The sequence below is a fragment of the Melopsittacus undulatus genome, chromosome 1 (assembly GCF_012275295.1).
Source record: "Melopsittacus undulatus isolate bMelUnd1 chromosome 1, bMelUnd1.mat.Z, whole genome shotgun sequence".
NCBI classification, from domain to species: domain Eukaryota; kingdom Metazoa; phylum Chordata; class Aves; order Psittaciformes; family Psittaculidae; genus Melopsittacus; species Melopsittacus undulatus.
The window spans coordinates 32,895,486-32,923,069 of record NC_047527.1 but is presented as its reverse complement, the minus strand read 5'-3'; the positions used below and the strand labels follow the sequence as shown (position 1 = coordinate 32,923,069).

Here is a 27,584-nt window from a genome sequence, read left to right as displayed (position 1 = left end):
AGTGACAATCTTATTTGGCAATTTGCTTAATGCAGTTATTTTGGGTTTTGACAGGTAAATGAAACCCTGTTCTTTTCTCATGACTTGCCAACATTGTTGAGATAGAGGTGTATATCTAAACATATTAAAACACATGTTCTCAAGGCAGATGCAGAATGACCTATAGTGTATTAAAGCAGTCATTTCTCCAGCTGACTAAGTCAAGAACTAAGACAACTGCACTTAAATTAAATTGCACTTAAAAGGAGTGTGTTGAGGGGAAAGTGTGGGGACTCATTGCTATACTGCTCAGCTGACTCTTCAAGAAGCTCTTTTGCTGCTAAAAATGTATTCATGAATTCCCCTTAACAATAAAAGCTACTTTCACAAAACAACTCCAGACATATTAAAGCTGTCAGCTTTCGCTTTTATTTTCCATATTTCATTAGATCTCTGTCATAACACTGTTTAAAGAGCAAAATTGAGTCCAAATTGTGCATTTCTTTAAAATCCCAAATACTGTTCTTTACTGAATGTTGGTCTTTTTCACTTTGACCTGAAGAGTGACGTAAAGCCATCAGAAATAGGAAAAATGGAGCCAAAATGTCTATTTTTCAGTACATTGTACATAATTCTTTTACTCCAACTAAAACTCACAACAAAACATTCTTTGAGAATAGAGGATGAATTTTAACACTTTCCATTTTTAACACTTTACATTTGCCCTAGGTGTTACCTTTTATAAATGCAAAATGATTAATTGAAAAATATTACTTTCTTTTTTAAATGAAAATATATGTTGCCCCAAATACAATCTCTTTACACTCTACTAAACACAGACAGGGATGACTAGAGGCTACAGATCTTTAGGTTCTCCACTGATGCATAAACTAAACAAAGAAGACAACCTTACTTGTTTCAGAAAGCTTTATTAGAATAGGAATCTTTGAAGACAAACACAAAAGATTCTAATATATTTAGATTTTATAATGTAAACAACTAATTTAATGCATCACTAGCAACATACAATAGTGGCCATCTTGCAACATGAATGCAAGTAAGAAACTGATGTAATCTGTGAGATATTTCAAAATAATTAATTTGAGAATGAAAAAAGAACTTTTATTGTGTAAACTTTCTCTGTTTGCATTTTTTAAAAGGATCAGAAAACTGCAGCAGTTGAACCTTTGCTAAATGAAGGTAACAAGCAATCTTTAGAACTGGCCTTTAAATTAAGAAGATGTAATTGCCTGAGAGAGGGTATTTGATCAAAAGGGATTTAAGTGTTACTTATCAGGGGAGTTCCAAAAAACTCTGCAAGATCCAGTTTATTTAAATTAGGGCCAAAAAACTTTCGAATTCTTGCAAATTTTCTCGAAGTACTTTGACATGTGTAAATCTATTTGCCAGCATGTCAGACTACTTCTGTGCTAATATTTCTGTTTATATGGGGCTTTAAACCATTTTTTGGTCAAGCCATCGTTTGATGCCTCCTTTTAATTTACTTAATTCCCTCCCAAACCCATATCTTCTTGCTTAACTATTTTGCAGCTTAGAAAGTTATAGCAAACATTCCTTTCCAATTTTTTGATTTTGTACTATTTTCCTCACAAGTGTGGACAGATGCATGACAAAAAAAGGTCTACACACTGATCCCTGTTTATTTTTTATTTAATTTGAAAGAATGTTCCTTTTTTTTCTGGCATACCCCAAAACCAAGCAGTTTTGCAGTATTAGCTGCATTGATGAACTGAGGCACCCTGGGAAGCCTCACTCACAAGAACAAAGCTTCATGTACACCCAACTGTCCCCTAAAGGACTGACAGTGTATTATTGTACCACTTCACATAAATGACAATGGGGTACTGAATCAAATATGACAACATAAAAATTTTCTCAATTCGTAATTCCCTAGAGCCTGCTGTGCTAGAAAAATGACCCCAATTATTCAAAACAGCATTCAAATGTGAAATATTTAGGGAGTAGTCTGAAATAGGACTGACTTGTGGAACAATCTGTCTTGAAGCAATAACTAAACAGGTGTTCTGTGATCTCACAAACCAGCTAAAATCTTTACATTACTGGGATGAGCCTTGTAGCTAGTATCAGCAAAATGTGTGCTCTTTATATAAATGGCTGAGGCATGATGGGTACGGGCTCAGAGCCCCACTGCTATCAGCAGATAGAAAATTGAGCCTTCGGCACTTACAGTATCAAGCTGCCAGTATAAGAGATTTACCAACAGCAGAGATATAAACAAATGCCAAGGTGTCCTTTAAGAATTCTTACCATATATCCAAGTTTTAGAAATCCTGAAGCAAATGCAAAACTTTTTTATATACAGCTGAAGAGCTGAATGCTGAGGAAGAGAAGCTCTCATTTTGTCTTCAGGTTATGCTTAGAAGAATTATGAGATTGAGGAAGAAGACTTTCTGGGGACTGCTGGGGAACACAGTGACTCCAGCAGAACATGTCTTATTACCTTAAACTGCCATTGTAGCCTGACCTATCAGTCCCTCCTTGGGGTCCATATGGCAATGTCCAACCATGAGGAGCACATGGCTTGCAGGTTTGATCAATGCCGCCACCACCTGGATATGTACTGGTGGCAGTGATGGGGTTGGCTGTAGAGCAGAGTAAGCATATTCTTCCTGAAAATAGATATACATTGGAAAACGCAGCTTTGTGTTGGCTAAATCCACTTCCAGAGTTGGGACAAGTATTCTGCAATTTCAACTGTAAATAACTTCAGAAACTTAGAAGTTATCTGTTAGTTTGCTTAGCTTTGGCCATTTGTAGTGAAAACAAAAGGGCAAGATTCACTTGATGGTCAATACCGAACTGTGGAAAATCATAGCTTATGGCTCTTTGACTCCCAGGAGGAATCGAATCCTTCTTTTCACCTTTCAGAACAGCCCCCTAACTGCCATCTTGTGGGGTATTACAAAACAAGAATTCCCCCAAACCCTTCTGCTCACACAGCTCTACTGAGCACACCATTTTAGTGATCAAAGATGACCAGTCTATGCTTTTTACTTTGTGTTCCTGTGGCCACTCAGCTGTGCTGCTCTACAGCATGAGGAGGGCTCCTGCAGAGGATTCATGCTCCTGCGGAGAGAGGTGTAGAATAAAATTTATACCTTCTGTGTCTTGTGTGAGCACACAAGGAGCTGAGCCTGTAGGTAAGATAATTCACCATTTTTCCCACCAGCTTTGTGAATCTCAGCTATTTTCCTACTTTCACTACAAATGCCCAAGTACAAAATTAATTATTTTTTTTGGCCAGATGCAATTTTTTCTTTATTTTGGGCCAATCTGAATTGTTTTTTTTGAGGGGATGCAGGATGAGAGAGGAGATTTTGGACTGTAAAATCAATTATTTGTATAGCTGTAAGGATCTGTGGAAAACTAGGTCTCACAGTCTCCCTAATGATGGGAAAGAGAAAGAATGAATATGAAGAAATACTTACAAAATTTAAAGTTTAATTTAAGAGTTCACTGTTTTGGTTTTGCTTGATACCTACATTTTAGTGTTTATTATCTCAAGTCCCAGATCCTTAAGACAGTGAATTACTTGGAAGCAGTCTTACATTGAGCATATGTGAAGGATCTTACTGGAATGAAGCATTGGTAATGGGACACAGATCATCTGTAAGGGCTATGAAATGGAGGACACAAGTACATATGGAACTTCTGGGGATGCAAGAACTCCCATCAAGTGAGGATATTGCACATTAGATTCTTTGAAGAGAAGGCTGGCTGGTGACTCCTTCCTGACTCAAACAGTGGGATGTTCTGACACGATGATCTGAGAAACTCAGTGAGACTACAAAAAACTATATATGAAATGAGTCTGATAGACAAGAGAGAGACTCAGATTCTATGTGAAATGAGTTATTGGAAAGAATATAAGCACTTCTTTTCCCTGGAGATGCCTGACACTTTTCCATCAGGGTATCAATAGCTATCATGTAAAAAAGGAAAGTGAAGTAATTTCCATGATCACGCTAGGATAAGTCTTCATCTCTTTCTTGGTAGGGTATTTAAAAAAACATCCAATGAAGAAATCAGGATGTTGTTGCACCATGAATATCTAGGAACTGATTTTAATCTTAGTGTTCCTAAACAGTCCCACAACTTCCCCATGTTCAGCAGAGATCTAAAGCTTAGATGTACTGATCCATATTACAGGTAGCATAGCTTAGAGAGCAACTTTAGAACTGAACTTTAAATTGGACAGGAACTTGCCACAATCTGCACTGAGTGTTCATGCATGACTACTTTGACACTGTTCCCATTACTTGACAAAACTATTCCTTTGTTCCTCCAGTAATGCTACTTCTGCCCAGAATAGACACAAGTTTGTCTACAACAGACTGAGAAAAGTGTTTCAGCACCAAAAAACATTGCCCAGACTGCATACAGATGAGTACATAAGTTGTGTAGCCACAGCAGATGACAGGAGTTTGCTGTGGGAACGGTGCAGTCCAAGTTTACAGAAGTGCTCAGAGTAGCCCACCAGGGCTGGTTATATTGTGTTAGACCTATCTCAAAAAGAAGGAAAAGTTGTTGGAACTCTGAGCAGATATTCAGATGAAAATTGTACCAATTTGATAAAAATAAAGTGGTGACAGAAAGGAACACTAGTTTGTTATCACACTTTATTTCATGGGACATAAGCTTGGCTATTCCCCTGTAATTACTCATAAAATTACTAATTACTTATTATTAATTACCTATAAAACCCAACTTCCTTCATTTTCCTTTAAGGCTGTTCTCAGGATATTTATTACGAGATCCTGGCTTCTTGCTATGAATACTTGAGATGAAGGGGTGTAGGAGGTACTTTGTAGGGGAGTTGCACGATGATTCCGCAAACAAAAAAACTATGAAACATCACTTGTACTAGGTAAACGCATAATGCCAGCCATGTGATATCATTTCAAAAGAAGTGGAAAAATTAGATGGCAAACACAATTTTGGCAAATGCACATTTTTTTTGGATACAACATGTGCAAATCATTATTTTGTCTTGTAGAGTGGTTAAGGTAATGTATTTTGAAATGACAATTATATCATTAGTGTGTTACACAACTTCACTGAATGACAAGTGATTAAACACACATCAACAAACAGACACAGCATTACTTTGATTAGTGTGTGGAAAATGCCACAGAATAACTCTGGCAAGTACAGGGTGGGCGACAAGGTTGAGTCATGTACACTCTGTACCTTTCTTTGTCTAAAATGGAGGTGCCTACAAAAAAGGAAACTGGGTTTTCACTGAGTGTTAGTTTTAAATCATAAGGTTTGAAAGGTTTTACCAGTCCTAGAAATTAAAATTAACATAGCTATTAAAATTAAATATGTCCTCTCAAGGTCAAGATGAAAAATCCAGATTCTTGATAATCTCAACTGCAACATAAACTACTAGGGGGCTCTCCTTCCATTTTGATTTTGCCTCTATCTCTGTCACCAGCTTTTGTCTAGTAGGTGTATGCCTATCCAATTTGAACTGTTGGAACTAGATGATCTTAAGGTCCTTTCCAATCCTAACTATTCTATGATTCTAGGATCTCTGTTGTCTTCCCTATGTTTATTCCTGTAAGGGAAAAATCTGGTAGATTTCTTGATACTGCAAGAAGGCTCAGTCTCCTGATGCAGTGTGGCAGGGAAGAAACTGACACTTTCTGCTTCTCCAAACTTCTCCAATATCTTTCCCTTTTAAGCTTTTTCCCTAACACCAGCAAGAAGATTCAAGATTTTTGTATTTCCCCATTGGCCAGCTGAGCCTGAAGTAACAGCAAAACAAACCAAACCAGAAACAGATTTGCAGACTAAGGATAGCAAAGAGCTGGCCTGTAGTCCATAGCAGGTTGTCTCACTGCATGTTGTTAATGACTTTCTTTTCACTTCCACATGCTATGCTGCACTGAAAGCCTACTGATGCAAGCAGCTAAAGGTGCAGTTCAAAACATCTGAACTTCTCCAGCTCAGGGCTGCTGTGATCCTGCTCTTCCTTCCTCCTTATATGTGCATTCCTGTTATTTTCTTATGCCAGATCATGTTACTGTACAGGGAACAGGTTTAAGAGTACCAAACAAGACAAACCTTTCTACAAAAAAATAAGTTTTCTGTACAGTTAATTTTTGCCTCATCCTCTTCAAAGAACACTTTACAAGGTGGGTAACCTGATCTAACAGCTTGTTGCTGTGGAAGGGGGTGGCTCCCCCTCCTCTTCTCTTGGCTGGGTAGTCCTGATGTCTCCCTTGTTTCAGTTCTGGTACTCCCGTAAGCCACAGTAGATCAGTTCAATTCACTTAACTGGATAATAACTTTAGTTAGTTTCTGCCAGCTCAGTGGTTTAGGAAGCAGCCAGGACTGCAGATGAACTCGGTGAGAAGGAACAACCAAGACAGAGTCTCCCACTATAGAGATAATCCTGCGACATGGTCCTGGGCAGCCTGCTCTAGGTAGCTGTGCTTGGACACAGGGGTTGGACCACATAACCTTCAGAGGTCCCTTCCCACCTCAACCATTCTGTTATTCTGCGAATCTCACCACTCTTGTGAAACCTCACCAACAGTTGTCACCAACAGAAAAGAGTCCCCATAAAATACATGGTCTTTCTTTGTCATCATTTACATTCCAAGAAAGGTAAGACACCCTGAGACTACAACAGCAGCATTTCATACCCTGCTGACACTACTGTATAAACAAACATACATACACAGAGCCTTGGAACATCCTATTCGGCATCTTCAGCAAGTAGTCATGCTGGGAAGCTGCTCAGAAAGCCCTGAATGAGAGCACCAAAGAGGTCTGGCAGGAGATAGCCGGGCCTTGGTTTGCATTCTGTTCCCATTTGGCAGTTAATTAATAACTCACTTTTTGAAAATGAAAGATTATGCATCCTGAACAAATACAAATGTTTGATCTCAGGCTCATCAAGGAAAGCTTCAGCTGCCAGAGAAAAGCAAATGTTCTGCCACGTACATCTAGACTGAGATAATGTGAAACAGAAGATGAAGAATACAGAGAGAATGTACCAACATTCCACACACAGTCATGGGGAGCACAGCAGACGAAGAAAAAGTTCCAAATAGCAGACAACAACCTGGTGAATCTAACTAAAACCTTGTGGGATGACTCCTGACTGAAACTTCCCTGATACAGTAAGAGTGAAACATGGTGCTATATATCAAAAGCATGAATGGGCTTTTCTGGAGCACCAGGCACTCATGCCTGACTCACTCTGAAGATTATTGAACTGTCAAGGAGAAGGCAGCAATCAGCCGTATCACACCGGCATGAGAAGGAGATGCTTTTACAAGGTCAGGTAGGAGTCCTGATGCTGAAATGGCTGTGATGGAATTGCCAAGCTTTGGGAAAAAATACAAGAAGATTTTCATTGAGTCAAACTAAAGTTTTCTCATTTTATTAAAGAAGCCACCCCAGAGAAATGAGAACTGCATTTATAGTTAATCAAGTGGAAATACGCTGAAAAATGAAGCACATCATAACACCAGCCAACAAAAGTAATACATGTATCTTTAAAAAAAAATAAAAATCCTAACATTTTCTTATTTTTTGGTTATGTCCAGGACAAAACTGCCCCCTAAAGTAAATCTGAACATCTAGAAAACAAGAATTTCACCTTAGAACAAAAATAATTTTAAGCAGGAATTAATGTCATGTCCACTAAATAATCTTCTTTTATGATGTGGAAAGGTATCTTAACAAAAAACCTAATCCCATTAATCTTTTCCAGTTACAGCACTGGACAAAATTCTCATCCTCTGCATACTCGCTGACTACAGTATTAGGTTTTTTGGCTTTTGCTTTTCTTACAGATAAGACATTGATGGCTGGCTGGCATAAATTCCCTAGATCTACAATTCTCAAACCATAACAAACACGGAGATGTGGAACTTCATATGTATTATGTATTTGCTGTTACCAGTAAAGTTCTTAAACCTTAAGTTTCAATGCTTCAGACACCTTCCCCTGAGCCTGCCACCCATCTCTGAGGTCTTTAATATCTAGAGAACTACTTCCACCTTTGCTGTATTCAAGTGCATTGGGAATTGTTCATTGCTGGGCATCACCACAATCCATTAGTTCTGCCCAGAAATGCCTGTTTTCAGGCTTACATTGACAGTTCGCCTCATACCACATTTCTGTTTGCTTGTTGCTGCTGTTTGTCAAGCTTTCCATCAGCAACTTCTGAAACTGCTGAGCGTGGCATCTTCCTTTCAGCACATCTCCTACCTGTTGGATTCTCTTATCAAGTCTGTCTCATCAGTAGCTCTCTACTTCTACAATTTCTGCCCCTGCTTTTTTCCTTTCCAGCTATTTTTATACTTGAAAATAAAAGTGATAATAGTGGTAGATTATACATAGCATCACACAATTGTTACCTGCCCTAGAAAATAAAAGTATTCTATTTTAGGCATAATAAAGTGTAGGAGAGTTCTAAAAACATGGTCTAACATATAACACAAATATAGTGGATTGGATTAAATAGCATGAACTAAAAATATAAGCAGAAAAGGTTTGTTTTAAAGAAGTCACTTTAAAGGCACAACTCATTGGGACTATAGGGTGAAGTAAATGGCAGAAGTCAGTAATAAGCAAATGGACAATACTGCCAACTCCAAAAACTGCACATATAATAAAACCTCCAAAATCACAAAAAAATATTAATAAGGCTTTAAGAAAATGCACTGTTCTTTGATCTCTCTCCTGAAATTTAAGTAAAGAACTGGTCACTCCTCAATGAACATCAAGTTCAAAAAAAATTCAGGATTAAAAATTCAGTTGTACAGGCTGAGTATTCCATGGCATGCACTCAAAAAAATCTCAAAATGGACCCTAATAGAAAAAGAAATCATTCAGGAAAAAAGTGTTCTAAAAACCATTACATTTCTACCAAAGATGTTGGCACAGCTAAACACAAAACCCAACAAAACATGCGGCAGGCTAGACTGCAGTGGTACTCCAGGGATGTTTCCCTTTTTTACTGTTTGCCAAAGGAAAATGAAAGAGTACTGCTTCGTGATCAAATGAGATATGCCTTGTCAATCAGTCATTTGAAACACACACTAATTAGTCTACAAGTATGAAATGTTTATTTTAATCTGAAAGAGCCCAAATGAAGTATATGGGGAAAAAATGTAAACTCATTAAAATCACAAGTTAAACCAATCTAAAGAATGAAAACTTCCTACAGTATATAGGAAAAGAGCAAGTGACTTGAAAAACTGCTGTGTCAAGTCTTGGCATATTTGAAAAAGCAAGATAATGTACTTATGTAGGATTGTAACCATCTGGTATCTGCTGGAAGCAAATCTACCACTGGATGTGAGTAGAGAGGTATATTACAAAAGACAAATCCAATGTAGAAGGCAGACTGTAGTGCTGGAGATGCCACTGGGAAGCTGGTTTTCCTTTTTTTCATTTCTCTTTGTTTTTTTGACCAAGGTATGTGGTCAGCTGTGGTTCTGCTGCCACAATACAGGGACAAAACTGGCATACAGCTCCCACCACTTTCTCACGAACTATTCCAGAATCTCATTTAGACAGTTTTGCTTTTAAGAAACAGAAATTCTAAAATCTACATTTTAGAATGAACATGAGAAAAACTATATTCGTGAGCATAGAAGTGCTCAGAAGATCCTGAAGTCAAACTGTGTCAAGCCTCATAGGTGACACACCAACATGCCTCCACTGAAATCACAGACTTTCAGGTGACTAGTCCTAATTACTAATCCTAATTACCATACAATGCAAAAGAGACAATTTAAAAGTGATAGACTACTTAAGATAAAGAAGAGTTTCTGGAATTCAAGTTTTATAGGATACGGCTATCTTGCATTTATTGCATTTGCAACTTTAAAATGTGGGTAATTCAGCTTAACAAAGGTACAGCAGTTCTGTCTCCTATTTTTATAAGAATTATATTATATATTATAATATATATATAATATATATAATATTATATAATATTATATATTATATATTATAAATTAACCTGTTGTGAGGGAAATGGTAGAAAACCAAGCAAAATCATACCAATTACACAGGAAGAAGAAAGAAAAGTTGGTTGCTCTGGGGTTTTTTAGTTAGTTCATTAAGCCCTATAATTTTGTCATTAATTAACGTCAGTACCTAACAGACACTTGATGAGCTTTCTGTTTGTTTGCTAATGATTTGTTATTCTCTATTTACTCAGGTGACAGCAAATAATGCTTCCATCCAGTCCTGCCACCTTGCTTACGAGACACAACCAGTCAATAGCATCCCTTTTCCCAGATACTGGAACTCTTTTGATATTTAGGAAGGGGACAAGCAGAAATTTGTGAATCCTGCCCAGTATGTGGATCTGTGTTTTGACCCACTGGTTGGCAGTTGGCTTTTAGATGATTGCTTTCTTTTGCTCTCAGCTCAGATGAAATCTTTGCACTCTTATGCATCAATAATGCAACTACACCATCATGCAATGACAAAACGTTTTTCTTTCCTTTTGAAGAACACTGTTGAAAACTACATAACTAAAACCAATGAACCAGCAATGAACATTCTTTAAACCTTGAGTTGAAGCAAGATTAGGAAATTGTAGCTACATTATGTTTCAAGCAAACCTATTTCTGCACATCCTATGATAAAATCTTTATCTATGTGATTTTATGGGGTTTTTTTTTTTTCCTCCCAGAAGAATGTCCGGTTTGGAGCACTGAATGGGTGTGCTTGGGTTCAAACTAATGCTGCATGTAATCTAGAATTTCCTCATTTCTAGGTGCTTGACTTCACAGGCTCAATAGCACTTTTTCATTTAGATGTCTTAAATATATAATTATTCCTATGGCTTAAATGTGCTTTTTGCTTACTAAGTCTTTTTACTGTTTACATATCATACTCTAGCCTAAATAAATGCTAAGACAAAGGCCAAGCTGGCTGGTAGCCCAGAATGTAGTTGTTATCAAACTGACAGGGACCACCTTAAATTCATTGAAATGTCTAAATACTGTATTTGAGTTATAACTAAATTTTAAAAGACGATCTTTACAGAAAGAAAAACAGAGTGACTTTAGAACAGCATAAACAAGTTGCTGTATGAAACCAGAATTGAACATCGAAGTATGGTCTGACTTACCGCAGCTCTCCATTATTATAAAACACCAAACACTCAACCACTTAAGGACAGGAAGTATCCTCATGTTACCATGTAAATAACTAATGGGCTTAGTTTATGTTAACAACTAATTTAGAAATTTCCAATAAAATAAAAAACCCAACAACCCACCAATCAAAAATATGGCTAAAAGTATCTGAAACTTTTCCCCACAAGTAACTAATTCTGATAATTATAAAGAATTATCCCTCTTTCCCTCCTTCCTTAGAGAATTTGCCACAGTGCCTAATAAAATGTATGGTAAATGTGAACACAGTACAACTTAAAGATGGCCTGCAAAGGCAAATAAAACTGATACTGTTTCCAGTCTACCAAGGATCTGAAAGGTAGGAGGTTTGGTTTCATCTACTTGTTTCCTTTTTGCTTTTGAAACTTTTGGAGTAACCAAGTGTCGCCCTGCTTTTATACTTAAGAGCGTTGGAGGACAAGAATATTAAAACGGAAGCCCCCCTCAGTTCCCATCTGAAGGAGCAGGGTGATGAGTGATTAACATTGAGGGTTGTTTTCTTCCTGGCTTTTTGCCAGAATCTTGAATTAAACATTTTAAGAACAGCCAAACAAAATGGGAGTTTTACAGTCTGATTAAAAATTCCTTTCCCCTCTCAAATGCCAGTTTCTTGTGACAGATGATGGCAGGAGATGATGGCTTCATCTCCCTGCTTTTCCAGCTACCCCTAATCTTCTATTACAAATAGGATAGACAAAACCTGATACATGCATAAAATCAAATACAGCTTTTGCAGAAACCTTACATCTGACTTTAAACTAAAGCAAGCTCTTCAGGCTTCCTAATATGTCTTTAAAATATGTAAAAGGCAATATAGTTTTGTCTCCTTTTTGGGTCACTCTTTAGATCTAATCAGGATTTTACTATGGCAAGATAGGCAAATCCCAGCGACAAGAACATGCCATATGAAAAGCACAAGATGTGTTGAAATTTAAAATCTACTAATGTTGATATTCTGGCCTTACTGGATATTAATAAAATTACAAGAGTGTGGGGTGAAGGTATTATACCTGGTCATGGCTGGCTTCAATGGAGCTTCCGATACCTTGGAAAGTCATCTGCACAGGAGACAGTGTCAAACAGGTCATACACTCTTTGCCATTTTGTCTATCACTGTAGTGTACCTATAACAGAATAACATACGTAATCTGCTAAACACCAGGTTTGCACAAGGGAATCATGCTAAAATACTGTCCCTTTTCAACAAGTTTGTAAGAAGAATTCCAGGCATTTACATTGAATTCATCTTCAGTATAAAACAAGAAGTGTGTAAAATAATACTGAACTGGGGCCAAAATTTCTCTGATTTGTCTGTTGGATGGTTGATCACGTGCTGTGCTTTTCAGTTCCTGAGACCTGATCTATATAAGGATCTAGCTTCAGGTTTTCTTTTCCAGCCTAGATATAAATTTTAACAGCATGTGCAGCTTAGTTATGAAGCATGCGTGTAAATCATTACACCTCCAAAAACTGAGCAATAATAATTTAAATTTTTCAACAGTAATTCCATTTCTACTAAAATCTACTAACTCTTTTGACATGGCTAATGTGTATTTGAATTTAATTTTTAATTAAATCCAAATGACAGATAAAATGGAGAAGAACTCACATTCTTCTTGAGATGTCTAGGCTATCCTTTTCCAAGAGTAACTCATTCCCTACTAATGTCAAGATGTGCATATTGAACCTGAATCTTTCATGAAATACAGAGGAAGATAGTGCTTCTATTTGAATTGTTCTCCTTGTCTTCAGGTTCCCTTCTGATAGTTCTTAAATCCCCTAAAGAAAGCATGGATTTTAATTTGTTGAGACAAAATGAAATTAAAGGTTGCCAGTGTTTCATTATTAAGAACAGGTTGCCACTCATGCTGAATTGTTGAAATATTACAGTTCTCTGTGTAGTTCCTGGCTTCTAGACAGGCAGATCAAGCACTTTGTTCTACAGGAGAGGTGGAATTTAGTTTATGGTGGTAATTTACATTGGCTATGTGACCCCTGTCAGAAATGGAAAGAGAGATCAGCTCTGCTGGAGACAGACCTTTTATGTTAGTATCTATTTACAGCTGTACAGCTCTCAGGCAAAAGTTACATGATAAAGCCTCATCTTGACATTTAGGCTATAAAATTAAACTTTATTATTTCTGAAGACAACTAAGAACAATATTAAAGTTATGCCCATGGAAATGATTTAGTGACATAAGTATATTTGATACTTAATTGTACACTGTGTGAATGAAATCCCCTATGCCTAGCTCTTCTCTGCCACAGGTGTAAATTGGGAGTAATTCAGCTGAAGCAAAACCAACGCAAAACTGGCTGAGAGGAAAACAAAGTTGATGCTATAGAATTATTTTACCAACAACACATCAAAACAGTTTTACTGTGGCCAAAAGAGACAGAATGCAAAATTCTTGTACTGTGTATAAAAATACTAATTTCACTCAGCCCTTCCTAACGTTTTCTGGATTATCCCTGTCTCTCTCTCTCTAAACCCCCACAATATGTGCCTATTAAATTGCTTGTGGCTCTCTGCCAGAAAAGCCATACTACTTACTTAGAAACCACAAGAGGCCCCTTCGCATATACAATGGTTTAATTTTGATTAATCAAAAGAGGTATGAAGGTATGAAATGTGGCTTGCAAATATAAACCGAAGTTCTTTAAACGTCAGGGACTACTGTTATGACAAGGACTTAGGAAACTTCCACAACTGTAGTATCTGGTTGCAAGCTCGATATTCTGCTATGTGTTGCAGGGATGTGATGTGGAGAAATGGGGCAGAAAACCTCAAGAGAATGATTCTGTACTGCAAATATGACATAGCAAAATGTGCGAAATCTGGTGATCAAGAAAAGTACATGTCTTAGATCACATATGGAGAAATGGAAAAATAGCACGTTCTGAACTGCACAGCATGCCTGTAGGCTTATTTGTAATGAGAATAACATAAATAACATTACACTTCACAAATGTCCACTGGAATAAAGCAAAGCTAACAAGCTGAAAGAACAGGAGATATCCAGAGGAAAAATTATAATTACTATCATGTGACATTATTATTTGCAATAGCAGATTTGACTCATAACCCCTGTAGAGTCCTACATTGAAATTGCAATAAATTCAGAATTTTGGTTTCTTTCTAGGCTTAACTTTCCTGAAGGAATTTCATGATGCACAATTGGCTTCATCTGAATGTACGAAGGCCATTACTTTGTAATTTCTTGGACAACAGTTCTCTAATTATCTCTTGCCCTGTTGAAGCTCTTCAGTTGAACCAACCCGAACACTTTCTATGTTAATAATATGAACAGTAATATAAAAGCCAAAAGACTGCACTTTGAATGTGGGACAGAATATAACTGTGTCCTTCCATCAGACCTCTCTAGTCTGTAGATGTGTGCAGTCACAGAAACATTTAGATTTCTTCTACAATTGGCATGGTATGTGCAATTTCCCAGTAATCACACTTTGTTATTTATCAGTCTAGCTGCTACATTCTCAAGCTCTCTATTTTATTTCTTTCTTCTTCAAATCTGATCTATGCTTGGTTTTTTTTGCCAACCAAACCAAGAGTGCGAAGTGTTTACCTATTTGAGCAGAATGCCCAAAATAGGCACTCCAACAGATAGGGTAGTGGTTGAATAGTTATCAAATAGTCTAAATAGGAGCAGATGCTTCTAGGTTTTTGGACAGCAGTATTACATTTTATATGTCCTAGCTATTATAACTAAGTATGGGAGGAACCTGAATGTCTCTAAATCTGTTTGAAGAATATTGTACCATCTAAGGCATGGAACAAATCAAGTAAATACTTGATTCAGTATTTGCTATCTAGGAGTGGTGACTGAAGGCTGGCCAAATTACTCACAAATTAGCTTAGTGCATTTTAAGGATTAAACAGCAATGAAATTTCACTCACTAAAATGCAGAATGTTTTATCTGGATAACACATAAGCAGAGATCATCTTACAGAACAGCATTAGGAACCTGGTTATAAAATAATGGCCAGCATACAGATGTCTGTAGTAAGGGCTGTGCAAGTTTCTGTGTCAAATGCAAGACTCCAGCCTCAGACTATTATGAGTGATTTACACATAATTCTCCTCCAAGGTATGTCCACACAGCACAAAGCGCCACAACAAGATCCTGGCAATAAGTCTGCACAAGCCTGCTCATTTGTTGGAAAAAGCACACAGCACTGCTAGCTTTTCTCCTGGGTAACTACATACGTGCAGTATCTGAGATAAATCATGTATAACCAGCTCAGAAATCCCAAACACAGCGCTCCATGGGTACAGCACAAAACCTCTGTGTTTAAAATTCAAAGTGCATCCTCGGCATCAAAACAATGACATATATTCTAGAAGTAATTTTTTCCACAAGCACATGCCATGCATTTACTCATACATGTATGCTTTCATGTTTGATATCCACATGAGATGCAACTGTATATCTTTTTCACAGATTGTTTCAGTCAGGAACAAGCTGCATGGCATGAGTATGTATAGAGGGGTAGTACAAACTGGTGTATGTATATAGAAATGTATGTGAAGGTCTGAAACCATTTGACAACTATGTTGAAATTTGGCCCTTGTTTTTAATACTTTAAATTACTGAAGAGATGCAAATATTTTGATGGACATTTATAGCTTCCCATAAAGGAAGATATAAGATGAATGTTTACAATGTTACAACTGAATGTGGAATGGCATAGCCAAAATTCTCAACCTTTTATGTTGTTTTATAAAGAAAAAACTAAATTATACTGCATAAAACTGTGCAAGAAAATACATTTAAGGTTACTTCTATCATAAACCTGCTCTAAAAGCAGGAAATTTCACATTCAGTATTTCTATAAAGGCAACTCTTGAATCTGTCTTTGCTATGATACTTTCCTATGTGCAAGTGTCCTGATAGAAACTGTAAAAATATTCAGGATTTGTCTTGAAATAAGATACTATAATCCACTGTATCAATATGCAATTTCAGATAATGGCCATCGTTAATCTGTATAAATTATTCTGTAAATAGAACAGGATAGTCTTCTGGTCTTCAGTAGGCACTTCTGGATTTGGACATCTGTCCTTTTGGAGCAACAAGGGCTATGGTTTACTGATTCATAACTGAGGAAGGTGAGAGACCTGTTATACACAGTAGTTAAGCTTAACTATAATATACTGAACTACAGCTAGAAACAAGCTAACTGTATATTAACAAGAGACCAAGAGGAGCAAAAATAAAGACCACTATTTTCACACACTGCTGCTTAGGTGTTCACAGTTTGAAACACAACTTTTGTCTGGCCACTTTCTTTCTTGACCATTTAATAACTTGAAAGAAATAATATGCACTACCAAAAGAAAGAACTCATCTGTGACACTGGAGTTCATGTTTCCAAACCAAAAACTACTCTGAGTCAAAGCACCAGCAGGAGTCTTAGAATGCTAGACAGAAATAAACTAGGTAATAAAATGCCATTATGTTCAGCAATGCACAAATCTTCTGGATTGACAAGCCTGAACTATTTTGTTAGAACAAAGGATGGTATTCCTTTAAATCTGCCCCTTAAAGGGAAAGCACCCAATTTAGTCCAAATTTTACAGAATAATTTCCAAGATTCTATAGGTTGCTCTGGATTTACAGGGACAAGCAAACCAGAATGGGCTCAAAAATCACAAGAGTCTCAAGAATAATTTTTCTCTCTTTCACTTCCCAGTGAAATTCTTGTTTTTCCATACTTGTCTTTTATCTTTCCCTTTCTGTTGCTCTTCTAGTTATAGCTATGTCATCTACTATAAAGAAAGTGAAACAATTCTATTTGTTTGAGCTCAAACTCTGTTTCATGCAGATTTACTGGTGAAGCAATACTCCTGGTGTGAAAATAAATGAAATATACTTTCATTTATAAAACAATTAAATAAATTAAATATACTCTACTATAATAAATTAAATATACTTGCTCACTTCAACCATCTTCTCAAAGCCAATTATAGGAGCTATCACAGTATAGTATTCTACTGTATTACCCACAGAACTTTCCTCACAACTAATATATTAGTCTCCTCAGGCATGGAGCAGCAAATATCACTTTGCATTCTTACTACCTGCTTTACAATTCCATATATTTTATTTATGAGAGTAGAACAGGAATACAGTTAAAAGGAAAAAAAAAATTAAATTAGGGAAAAAATCCTGTTGTATGCACAAAGACTTTTATGACAAGTTAAAGCATAGATAAAAAACAAGACCAAGATAAAAAAAAATTGTCCCAGATGAAAAAATATGTACAATAAAAATATTAAAAAATCAGAAAAAAGCATTGAATCAAACTGTTTCCTGCAATGCTGGAGTTCCTTGATGTAGTGCGATTACTAAATATAGTATTTTACTAATCTCAGCAGGGAGCTGGCTAACTGCATGCCCGTCAGATGTTTTTAACGGTCACCCCCTGTGGAACAAATCTAAGGAGTGCATGAAAAACACCCACATTTTAAAAAGCCCCCTTGCTAGATCATTAAGGAAAGATAAAGGCCTGTACATTCGGATGTGATATATAACACAATCATTGTGTCAAGAAAACATATGTTTGATTAGCGCGCCTCAGGTTCATTAATCGCTGTGTCTGCTTCACAGCAGTGGGCAAAGTTTCCACCACAGCTACTACATGGAAGGGTAAAGACACTCGGTAGCTTAAAGACCGACAGTTCAGCAGTAAATCTTGAGCTATTCCAACATGCTCCTCTCTTACAGAGTTTGAATAGCAGCTGTATCATAGTCTTAAATCTTCATTAAAATATGGTCCTAGGGCTTAGACTAAGAAATAAAACATTACTGTACCATAAATAGCTAACAGCAAGCAGACTAAAGGCACTGTCACAGGTTACTGCAATAGTATTTTATGTTCCTCACTATAGTAAAGCAGATAGCTGACATCTACAAAAAATGTGAAATACAAATAAGAGTGAAAAAACTTACTTGATACAGTTCCAAAAAAAAGAATATACAAAATGTCTGCTAAATACAAGACTAGTTTATTGTCTAAGCCAAAGAAGCTTGTACATCTGGAGTTTTTTCGTGCTGTTTAGATACTCCCTAAATTTGGAGCTCCTGTTTCAGTGATGCAGGAGATCTGGAAAGTCTGGCCACATATTATGCTCAGTCAGGCAAGGGAGACCCACTCCATCCTGTGACATTTGGTTCTAATTAAGAGAAAATTAGCCAACATCATGGTGTGCAGCACAATCAGTACAGTAAGGTGCTTGCTGTTTACCTTCTCTGTGTCAACCTTAACCCAGGTATGTATTTATAATGACAGTGCTCCTGTGGAGCACAAGCAAAGTGAGCATCTGAGCAACTGTATTTTCAATGGCTGGCATTCAAATGTGAAAAGGGACCTGTTTGTCTGACAGAAGCTAAAATCAGGAGATAAAATCAGGACATGGCTTTCTATTAAAAATCACACTTACATTGGAAAGTAGTGTAAGTGTAAAAATCACACATTGCTACCTATTCATTTCCTCTATTCTAATAACTAAAACACGTATTTTTTTGTAGACATAGTGGAGAGTAGTTAACCTACAGTGAGTTAAACCACTGAATACAATCTTCCCCCCCCCCCCAAAATGAGTAAGAAAATCGTGATTAAAAATATATATTCAGAAATTAAAACAGTGCAAAGCACTACAAAATAATGTAAGCTATAGCTGACATGGTTTTTGCAGAAACAACTTGTTTGCCTCTGATCCATTCACCCATAATTATTCAGGTAAATACTGTATTTTCAAGAAAAAGTTGAAAATAATTTTATAATTCACAGTCAAAGCAAATATGAAAAACTGGGCAAATGTGGGATCTTCTGTTGTTATCATATGGCCTAAAAAAGTGGAGGGAGGTGAAAAAGCTAGTAATATACACAGCGGATGAGCATGGTGTGGAGCACTTGTGTTGGTGCCCCTGTCTTGGGTATCATCCTGAAAAACTGACATGAGAGAGGAGCTTGGTTAGTTTGGAGGGAGAAAATTATCTGGGTTTAAAATAACTTTCTAGCAACAGCATGAATGGTTCTCATGAACATTCTTTAATTACGAAGGTTGTGAAGCATTGACTATTCTCCATTTACAAACTGCACATGAAAGCCCCAGATGCTGCATTACTGAAGAGGGAAGAGGATCCCTGTGAAATTGTGAGTACAAAACTAGCTGCCCGAGTTTGCTGACAAGTCCGATGCTGGTACAGGCACTGGATTTGTGCACTAACCTAGATACAGGGCACTATGCAGAAAGAACCAGCCTTCTTTAAGTAGAACAAGAAACAACCATTTCACGTCTGACAATTATCCTGCTTTGTTATGCTCCTAAGCCTGAACAAGACTGAAAGAAACAATTGCCAGAAAACCCTTCTCTGAAAGCCACAGCTTAACTCACAGAGGAGGCATAAACTGTTACTTGTCTCTTTTCCCCTTCACCTTTTCTTCTTGCCTCTCTTTTCAATGGTTTCTGCTTGAGAGCTGAGTTCCCTTATAATTAAAAGGAAAACCCAGTCTGCTATGAATTCACCACCTCACCTTCACATTTGTGCCAGCTGAAACTTCCAGTCTTTCAAAGTTCTGGCTGTATTCCAAGTCAAGGTCTGTAGCTAAGTTATCAAGTCACATTAGGATTTACTTAGAAATATTTTGGCAGGGAACACAGCCCGGTGCATTTAGTTCTGGCTGCAGTATCTTGAGAGACCCTGATAGCTTTTATACTTTCTCACACATAAACCCCCTAAGTTCTAAAATTGGTTATGAAAATATAATCCACATTTTTTCCATGGACCAAGTTAAGCACAGGGATATGTAGGAGGATTTCAAATTGTTATTTGCAAGATGTGAGGAGAAAAGCTAAAATGTTACTGAGGTGACATCCACACCTCACCTGGGGATGCAGGCACTGCCATTAGCCAGCCATTCTCCATTTATCCTTCTTTCCTTTTAGAAACTGAAACAAAAATGAAGCACCTGGCTGTTTATGGAGGCAAGAACAACGAAACTCCAGCAGCATTTGAATAAAGGGCTTTCTTCCTTGTAAGAGGGAGAGAGGTAACAATGGCCAGAAGAGAAGAAAGCTAGTTTAGACAGATTTCTGGCCAGAAGCCAGGTAGCTGGAGACCTCGTGTCAGAAAATTTACTGCCCCTCGTAGCTAGATTTGCATTTGTTTTCTTAATTCAGCATACTTGTGAATTAATTCAGAAACATTCTTCCTGCAGCAAATATTACCTCTTGCAGCATGCTCTGTGAACGAATATGCTAGGTTTCTGAAGTTGCACACCTTTCCTTACAGCAACTAGTAGGAGGATGATTCTTATGGTTATTTTTATGCAGAACTACTACCACTGTTTTGACTTCCTTTGAGGTCAAAAATAGGATAATGTGGACTAGATGGTCTACAGTCCAGAGAAACATTTCTGAAGTAAATGGAAACTAATAAAACCATTCCTTGTAGGTCTGCCCTGGGTCACTGCCATCAACTGTGGTACTGTCTACCTTCCCTCTGAAGTTAGTTGATTAAAAAAAAATCCTATAAACCAGAATGCAATGAAGTCCAGGTGCTTTGATTTTTACATGAAGCTCTGTCTTTCAGGAACAATTCTTTCTATCAGTTTGTTCTGGTTTATCTCTCCCTCTATTTCACATTCCCAGCATGTTTTCTTACTTTTGGGTAGTCATGTATGAATTAGGGCTGGAGACCCTGAAGCCCTTTCCTACATAACATAGCCATTCAGTGTCAAGTTGATTTTCAGTGTAGCAGCACACCTGCAAGTTTCTGAGACTGAGGTAAGGATTCTCAATTAACAGGTAACCTGATGTTGTGCAAATCAGAGATACCAGTAAAATTATCAATAAAATCCTGACTGATAGGCTGCCTTTCCTTAGAAGAAACTATTAATACAGTATTAGTTAATAAATATTTCCTATTAATACAGCAAAAAATTTAGTTTTATTCCATTGTTGTCTGGAATAAATGGGGAAGTTTTGTAGCAAACAACCTGATAAAAAGGTGTAGGTTTTCTTCACAGCACAACAACTCTGTTCAATGTGTAAATTCACATGGATAAAAAGAGCTCTCCTATTTCCCGACTTATGCCCAGTGGCACAAAACTGTAAAGATGCCAGCAAAGTATAAAAGGCTGTACTAGTTTTGACTGAGATGGAGCTAATTTTCTTCACAGAAGCTTCTATAGTGCTACATTTGTGAGAGTACGCTCTGCTCCAAAACAGAGTGGATAACACACTAATGTTTTCCTTACTGCTGAGCAGTTCTTACACAGAGTCTGGGCCACCTCCACTCCTCTCACCACCCCACCAGTGAGTAGGCTGGTAGTGCACAAGGATTTGAGAGTGGATACAGTTGGGACAGCTGACCACAAATGAGCAAGGGGATATTCCACCTTATGATGTTAGGGTCAGCATAAAAAGCTGGGAAGAAGGAGGAAGGGAAAGGTTTGGAGTCACAACATTAGCCTTCTCAGGTAAACCCTGCACATGATGAAGCCCTGCTGTCAGGAAATGGCTGAACACCTGCCTGCCAATGGGAAACTGAATTAATTCCTTGTTCTGCTTTGCTTGTGCATGCAGCTTTTGCTTTACCTATTAAATTGTCTTTATCACAACCCACAAGTTTTCATACTTTTACCCTTCCAGTTCTCTCCCCCATCCCACTGTGGGAAGCGAGTGAGCGGCTGTGTGGAGCTGAGCTGCCCACCAGGGTTAACCCATAACAGTCTCTTCTAGCACCCAGTGTAGGGCATGACGGGTTTGAGGTAGCAACAGATTTGATCAAAGAATGGCAGATCAAATTTATAGCTGATTAGCTACTGTTTGGCAAGCACCCGTGCTTGCCATGGGGCTTGCTTACTTCACTGTAAAGTCTAGTGCTTGTTAGTGGCTGCTTTTTGCTTCTGCTGTTTCCCGTTCTCCTTATCATCCTGTTCTGCCTGGGAATGTACTGATAACAGCAGTGGGCTGGCAGATGGCCAGGGCATTGCTGCTGTTCCTGAGGTGCTGTACTGGACAGGCTAGGATTCAAGTCGTGGGGACTGTGACTGGATAAGTGCATGCTAGAGCAGGCACATGCAGAAGCGTACATGACCATGGAGCAGTCCATGCCAGAGCAGGTACTCCCCTGAAGGGACTGTGGCCTATGGGTAAGGTCAGGTAAGGTCAAGCTGGAGCAGGTATGCTCCTAAGGAATGGCAGTCTGTGGATAAGCCCACATAGGAGCAGAAGGGCCTTTGGGCCTGGGGATAAGCCCATGCTGGAGAAGGCAAAGAGTTCATTACAATGTTAAACACAATGGCCTTATAGAAAGGGACAGCAGAGGAAGATTGTAATGGATATGCTTTTAAACTGTAACCCAAGATTTGAGTTGTATGCTATATAAAGTACTATAGCAGGTACCAGCTGAACCAGCAGAAGACAAGCCTCACAAAAAGCCATGAAAGTGCAGCAGTGATCCAAATGATCTGACTTGGGTGTCCAATAACACCATAAAACACACCACTTCTCTTGTCCTGAGTAGGTACCAAAACAGATAAACATGGACTAAATGAACTTAATGGACATTTTGTGGACTTCTTAAAGGGATGGCCCATAGATTAAGGGAATGCTATCTGTGTATAAAGCAAAGGATGGAGAGTAGGGTGGGGGTAGGGAAGTGGTGCTTAATGAGGACCTATTGGACAGTATGGGACCAGAGCATATTGTAAATGATATAGAATAAGGTTTGGGTTTGGCTAGGATGGAGCTAATTTTCTTCACAGAAGCTTGTATAGTGCTAAGATTCAGATCTGTGCTGAAAACGGTTAACAACACAGGGATGTGTTCATTGCTGCTGAGCAGTGCTAGCACAGAGCCAAGGCTTTTTCTGCTCCTCACACCACCACACCAGTGAGCAGGCTGGGGGTGCACAAGGAGCTGGCGGGGGGCATCTCAGAGACAGCTGACACCAACTGACCCAAGGGATATCCCACACCTATGACATTCTGCTCTGCAATTAAAGCTGGGGAAGGAAGGAGAAAGGGAGGACATTCAACGTGATGGCATTTGTGTTCCCAAACAGCTACACATGATGGAGCCCTGCTTTCCTGAAGATGGCGGAACACCTGCCTGCCCACAGAAGCAGTGAATGAATCCCTTCTTTTGCTTTGCTTGTACACAAAGCTTTTGTCTTGCTCTCAACTCACAAGTTTTCTCACTCATGCCCTTCTGATTCTTTCCCTCATCTCAGCAGGAGGGAATGAGTGAGCAGCTGTTTGGGGCTTAAGCTGCCCACTGGGGTTAACCCACAACAAAAGTCTATAGTAATTTGAACATCAGGCAATAGTTTGTTAATTGGTGAAAGTGCAAGAAAAAGTATCCAGAGTGACAGAAACTGAGATAATGAGGACTTTGTACATCATTTCTAAAGGTGTTTATACTCCCTGTGGGTAAGGGACCAACACTGCTGTTGAGATTACTATACTGGCCATTGAGAATAGCATAGTACAAACACACAGGAAGAAAATACCCTTCTGCAAAAGGCTAGATTTCAATACTTCCAGTGATGATAGAGCACAGCATCATTCCACACATCATTTTACAGACACCAATTTGACCACTGAGCAGGTGCAGTGCTAGTAAACTTCACTAAGACTCAAGGTACTGGGAAAGGAACCAAAAGGCCTGTTCCACTGCTTGTTTTGCAGAAGCATGTGTTGATAATACATGGCAGCACAGTCACTCTTGAGTTACTTAAAGGGGTTTCATGAGTACTTATTTTAAAATATAAATGTCACTAAATCCCACTGCCCTGTGAGTGTTAACATGAGGGCAAATCAGCTGACTAGAGTTGCCCCTGGGCCTGACCACACACTACTATTTTCGAACAATTTCACTAATATTTGCAGTTTGGTTAAACCTGCTTGAAAGAAGTCTCCAATGACTTGAGGGGGGGGCTAGTTGCACAGTTATATACTTAGAATTATAGGGGGGCTAACCCCAAATGTGGATGAAGTAGTATGTTTTAAAAGCTTTATTTCAAAAGTATTCTCTAACATTATTCCACAAACACATGCATTTTTTAATACCCTAATTTTTTCCTGATTTCTGGAGATAAGATCTTCTTCAAAGAAGCATTTATATAAAATCAGTTTGCTGACATAGCACTGAAATCCATTTTACATTAATGATGCCAGGAAACCTGCTGTTGTAATTTCAAAAGCTCACTTTAATTATTGATCGCTTTTTCTAATTTGAATGAGTGATGAGACTTGCACTCCGCAGGACTAGCCCATTTGCTGGTATTCCAGTCCCAAGCTGACAGTGGCCACAAACCTTTTTGCAGCTGACAAGTTCAAGGACAGAACAGTATGACCTGGGTTTACATTCTAGTTTTTAGCACTTGCTACACTTTCCCTCACTGGCTTTTCCTGGAGACTTGCTAAAACATACCTTTTAGTTCATTCATCTGCAAGTAACTTTGAAAATATACTTTGACAACACCATAATTACAACTATACTCATTATAACAGATTCAGTACATAGATCCCCTCCCCAAAAACACAGTAAAATTTTACAGTTATTTTTCCTCAAAAGCAATTTGAGGAAATCTGAGGAAAATCACATTAGTAATTCATGACTCATAAGAGATGGTTTGAGTTTTGTTCAATTTACCATAGCTCACCTCAATTTCACCCCTAAATAAAGCATAGAATCATAGAATGCTGAATGGTTCAGGTTGGAAGGGACCTTAAAGCTCATCCAGTTCCAACCCACCTGGCATGGACAGGGACACCTCCCATGAGACCAGGTTGCTCAAAGCCCCATCCAACCTTGTCTTGAACACTGCCAGGGATCATGCAGCCACAGCTTCTCTGATCACTTGAAGACAATCACCACAAAATGATTAAACTAAAACTTTTGTAGTGTAGGCTCAGTAGATAACCACTGAGGAAGAGTGAAGGTGAATGACCTAATTTGGGACCGCTTTACACAAGGCAGTGAGCCACCAGAAAGGCTGAAAAAAGCAGAGAGAAATTGCTGCTTTCTGCCCTCAAAGAGTAATGGGAATGGAAACAACAAAAGCAAAATAGAAGAATGTCTGTTATAAAAAAATGAGACAAGACATTTGGGATGGGAAGGCAATCTATAGCACATCAGACACCCAGAGACAGGAAATACCCACTGATTTTCTGGGAAACCATGGAAGCTTCATTTTAATGTGTTGCTTCAAAGCCCTTCATTGAAGCTTCTACCTCCATCACAGCATTCTTGCTAGTCTGGCTTTATTTCTTCCCATTGGCCTCTTCATCAGGGAGATTCTGCAATACTGAGCATTTCTCAGAATGCTTTCACCTTACCAACAGAAAATATCTCCTAAGTCCCTTTACTATAGCTATTTGAATCTGGAGTCTATGTGAAACGCTTGGGGTTTTTTCCTGCTTATTTTTCTCCCTAACCAGCAATTTGTACCGATGAATTCTTGCAATTTTCAAAGCTAATTCAGAGATCTATATTCTTCAAGAGCTCAAAAGACTGGTAAATGTTTTGCTGTAGCCTTCTTATATATCATGGGTTTTTTCTGTGCAGTGCTCTTTGCTACTCAAATCCACAACTGGTGTGTCAATCTGTTGCCTTCAGACATATAACTCATACAAATAAACAATCTGGCCTTAGTTTTCCAGTTCTAAGTTATACTGAAGATAAAAAAAAAAAAAGAAATATCCTGGTGTGCTGGCAAGGACCTATGAAACTTAAGTTGAACAAAATTCTGCTTGCTGTGGGAAGAGAAAAAGATAGACTGAAAAGAGATAAGATGTTGCTCTTACTAAGGTAAAAAACAGCTTCCGAGGTAAGAAAGGAAGGACATAGCTAATATCAAGACTGCCAGGGAACTCTTTCAAATTAAGTATGCATATTTTGCTGCATTATGTAATGAGCAAGAACTAATGAAAGGAAAGCTGCTTCCATCTAGTGAAGTCCAATGAATTTTAATTTAATGAAGCAAGCAACATTTCTTAATTGTGACCTGCTTTGGAAAAGAACTTTAGAATTGAAACTGTTACTTGGTCATCAGCAACGAGTCAATACACTTGGACACAAAATGTTAATGAAGGAAGATAAAGGCAACTGCACCAAATTTCAATATATGAAAGTTGTAATGTGACGATAGTAATTTATATCCCAATTATTTCCTTTGGGCTTAACCCTTAATCTCTTGCTCATCCCTTTTGTATTAAAAATTCCCCGTGAACTCAAATCTTATTTCCATGAATGCATCTAGGTTTGCTTCAGAAAGAGTTTCAGGCCCAAATTCTTCACCATTAAAAAGACTATGAACTATTAAACTGTGATGAACACTGTCAACAAGTTCGAACAGTGAATTTAATATTGGTCAGAGAAAGGGAACCCTGGGTAAAACCAGTGCTGGAATTCACAAACCTATGCAAATTCAGGCAGATCAGATGCAAAGCTCACCCACCATCTTTTACTTGGGAAGCCAGATGCCAGTTCTGTGGTACTGCACTTGCTAGTAACCACAGCTAACTCTGAGAGACCACAAAATGGTCACAGCATGGCCCAAGCTACGACCGATGGCTGTTTCACATACCATGCTGAGTCTGAAGAAGCCAGACTTGCCCCTTTTTGCTTGTTCTGTAAGTGACTACATCCTTCAATGAAAGCAGAGAGCAGACACCGAGGAAAGTACCATTATCGATCACACTAGAACGACAACCAACAGCACATGAGGACATGTCTGCATACAGGCAACACAGCACAGGGCAGAAGTCTCAAAGGTACGACTGACTTCACAGTGTGAGGCAATAGCACAAACTTGCAAAACACTATGTAGGGTGCCCAAGCTTACAAGCAAACTGCAAGTTAGGTACCTAATTTGCACAGATTTTTATGAAAATTCAAAGAAGCATCTACCTTTTCAGATGATTTTGCAGCTTTAAATGACTTGCCATTAGCATCCATAGTCACTGTGTCAATTTTGAAAATGGCATCTAAGCGCTTAAATTTAACCTGCTCCAGGAAATTCGCAATTACATTCAACTCAAACCAAAACTACATATTTTTCCTAAAAATTCACTGAGGGTTAGATTTCCCTGAAATTTTTCTCACATGTGTATCTCAGGAATGAGATTCAAGCACTCCTAGTCTCCATCAAAGCAAAATGAGAGCTTGTTTTGTTTAAAGCCATGGTAGGGAAACACTTGAGCTCAGTGTCAACCCTAATACAACAGTGGAAAATTAGTTTAGGCCCACCTCTGGCGACAATTCAAAACCACACACTGAAATGTATGTGCCACAAGTAAACCTGACTCTAGAGGATCCACCAGGATTTCTCCTATGCATGTGGTCTCTCAGAAACGTATGCCTT

At 38.2% G+C, this 27,584-nt stretch overlaps 1 protein-coding gene across 3 annotated transcripts in view; it reads right to left on the bottom strand.

The window, feature by feature from the left end:
- Positions 1-27,584, bottom strand: part of STAU2 (staufen double-stranded RNA binding protein 2) — a 168,699-nt gene that overhangs the window by 49,359 nt on the left and 91,756 nt on the right. For 2 of the 3 annotated variants that reach the window (XM_005150805.3, XM_034065075.1), the window contains exon 13: positions 12,191-12,304. The exons of the other annotated variant lie outside the window; for it this stretch is intronic. In XM_005150805.3, the coding sequence (XP_005150862.1) occupies positions 12,191-12,304 (114 nt within the window). The remainder of the gene's footprint in view (positions 1-12,190; positions 12,305-27,584) is intronic. 3 annotated transcript variants of the gene reach the window in all.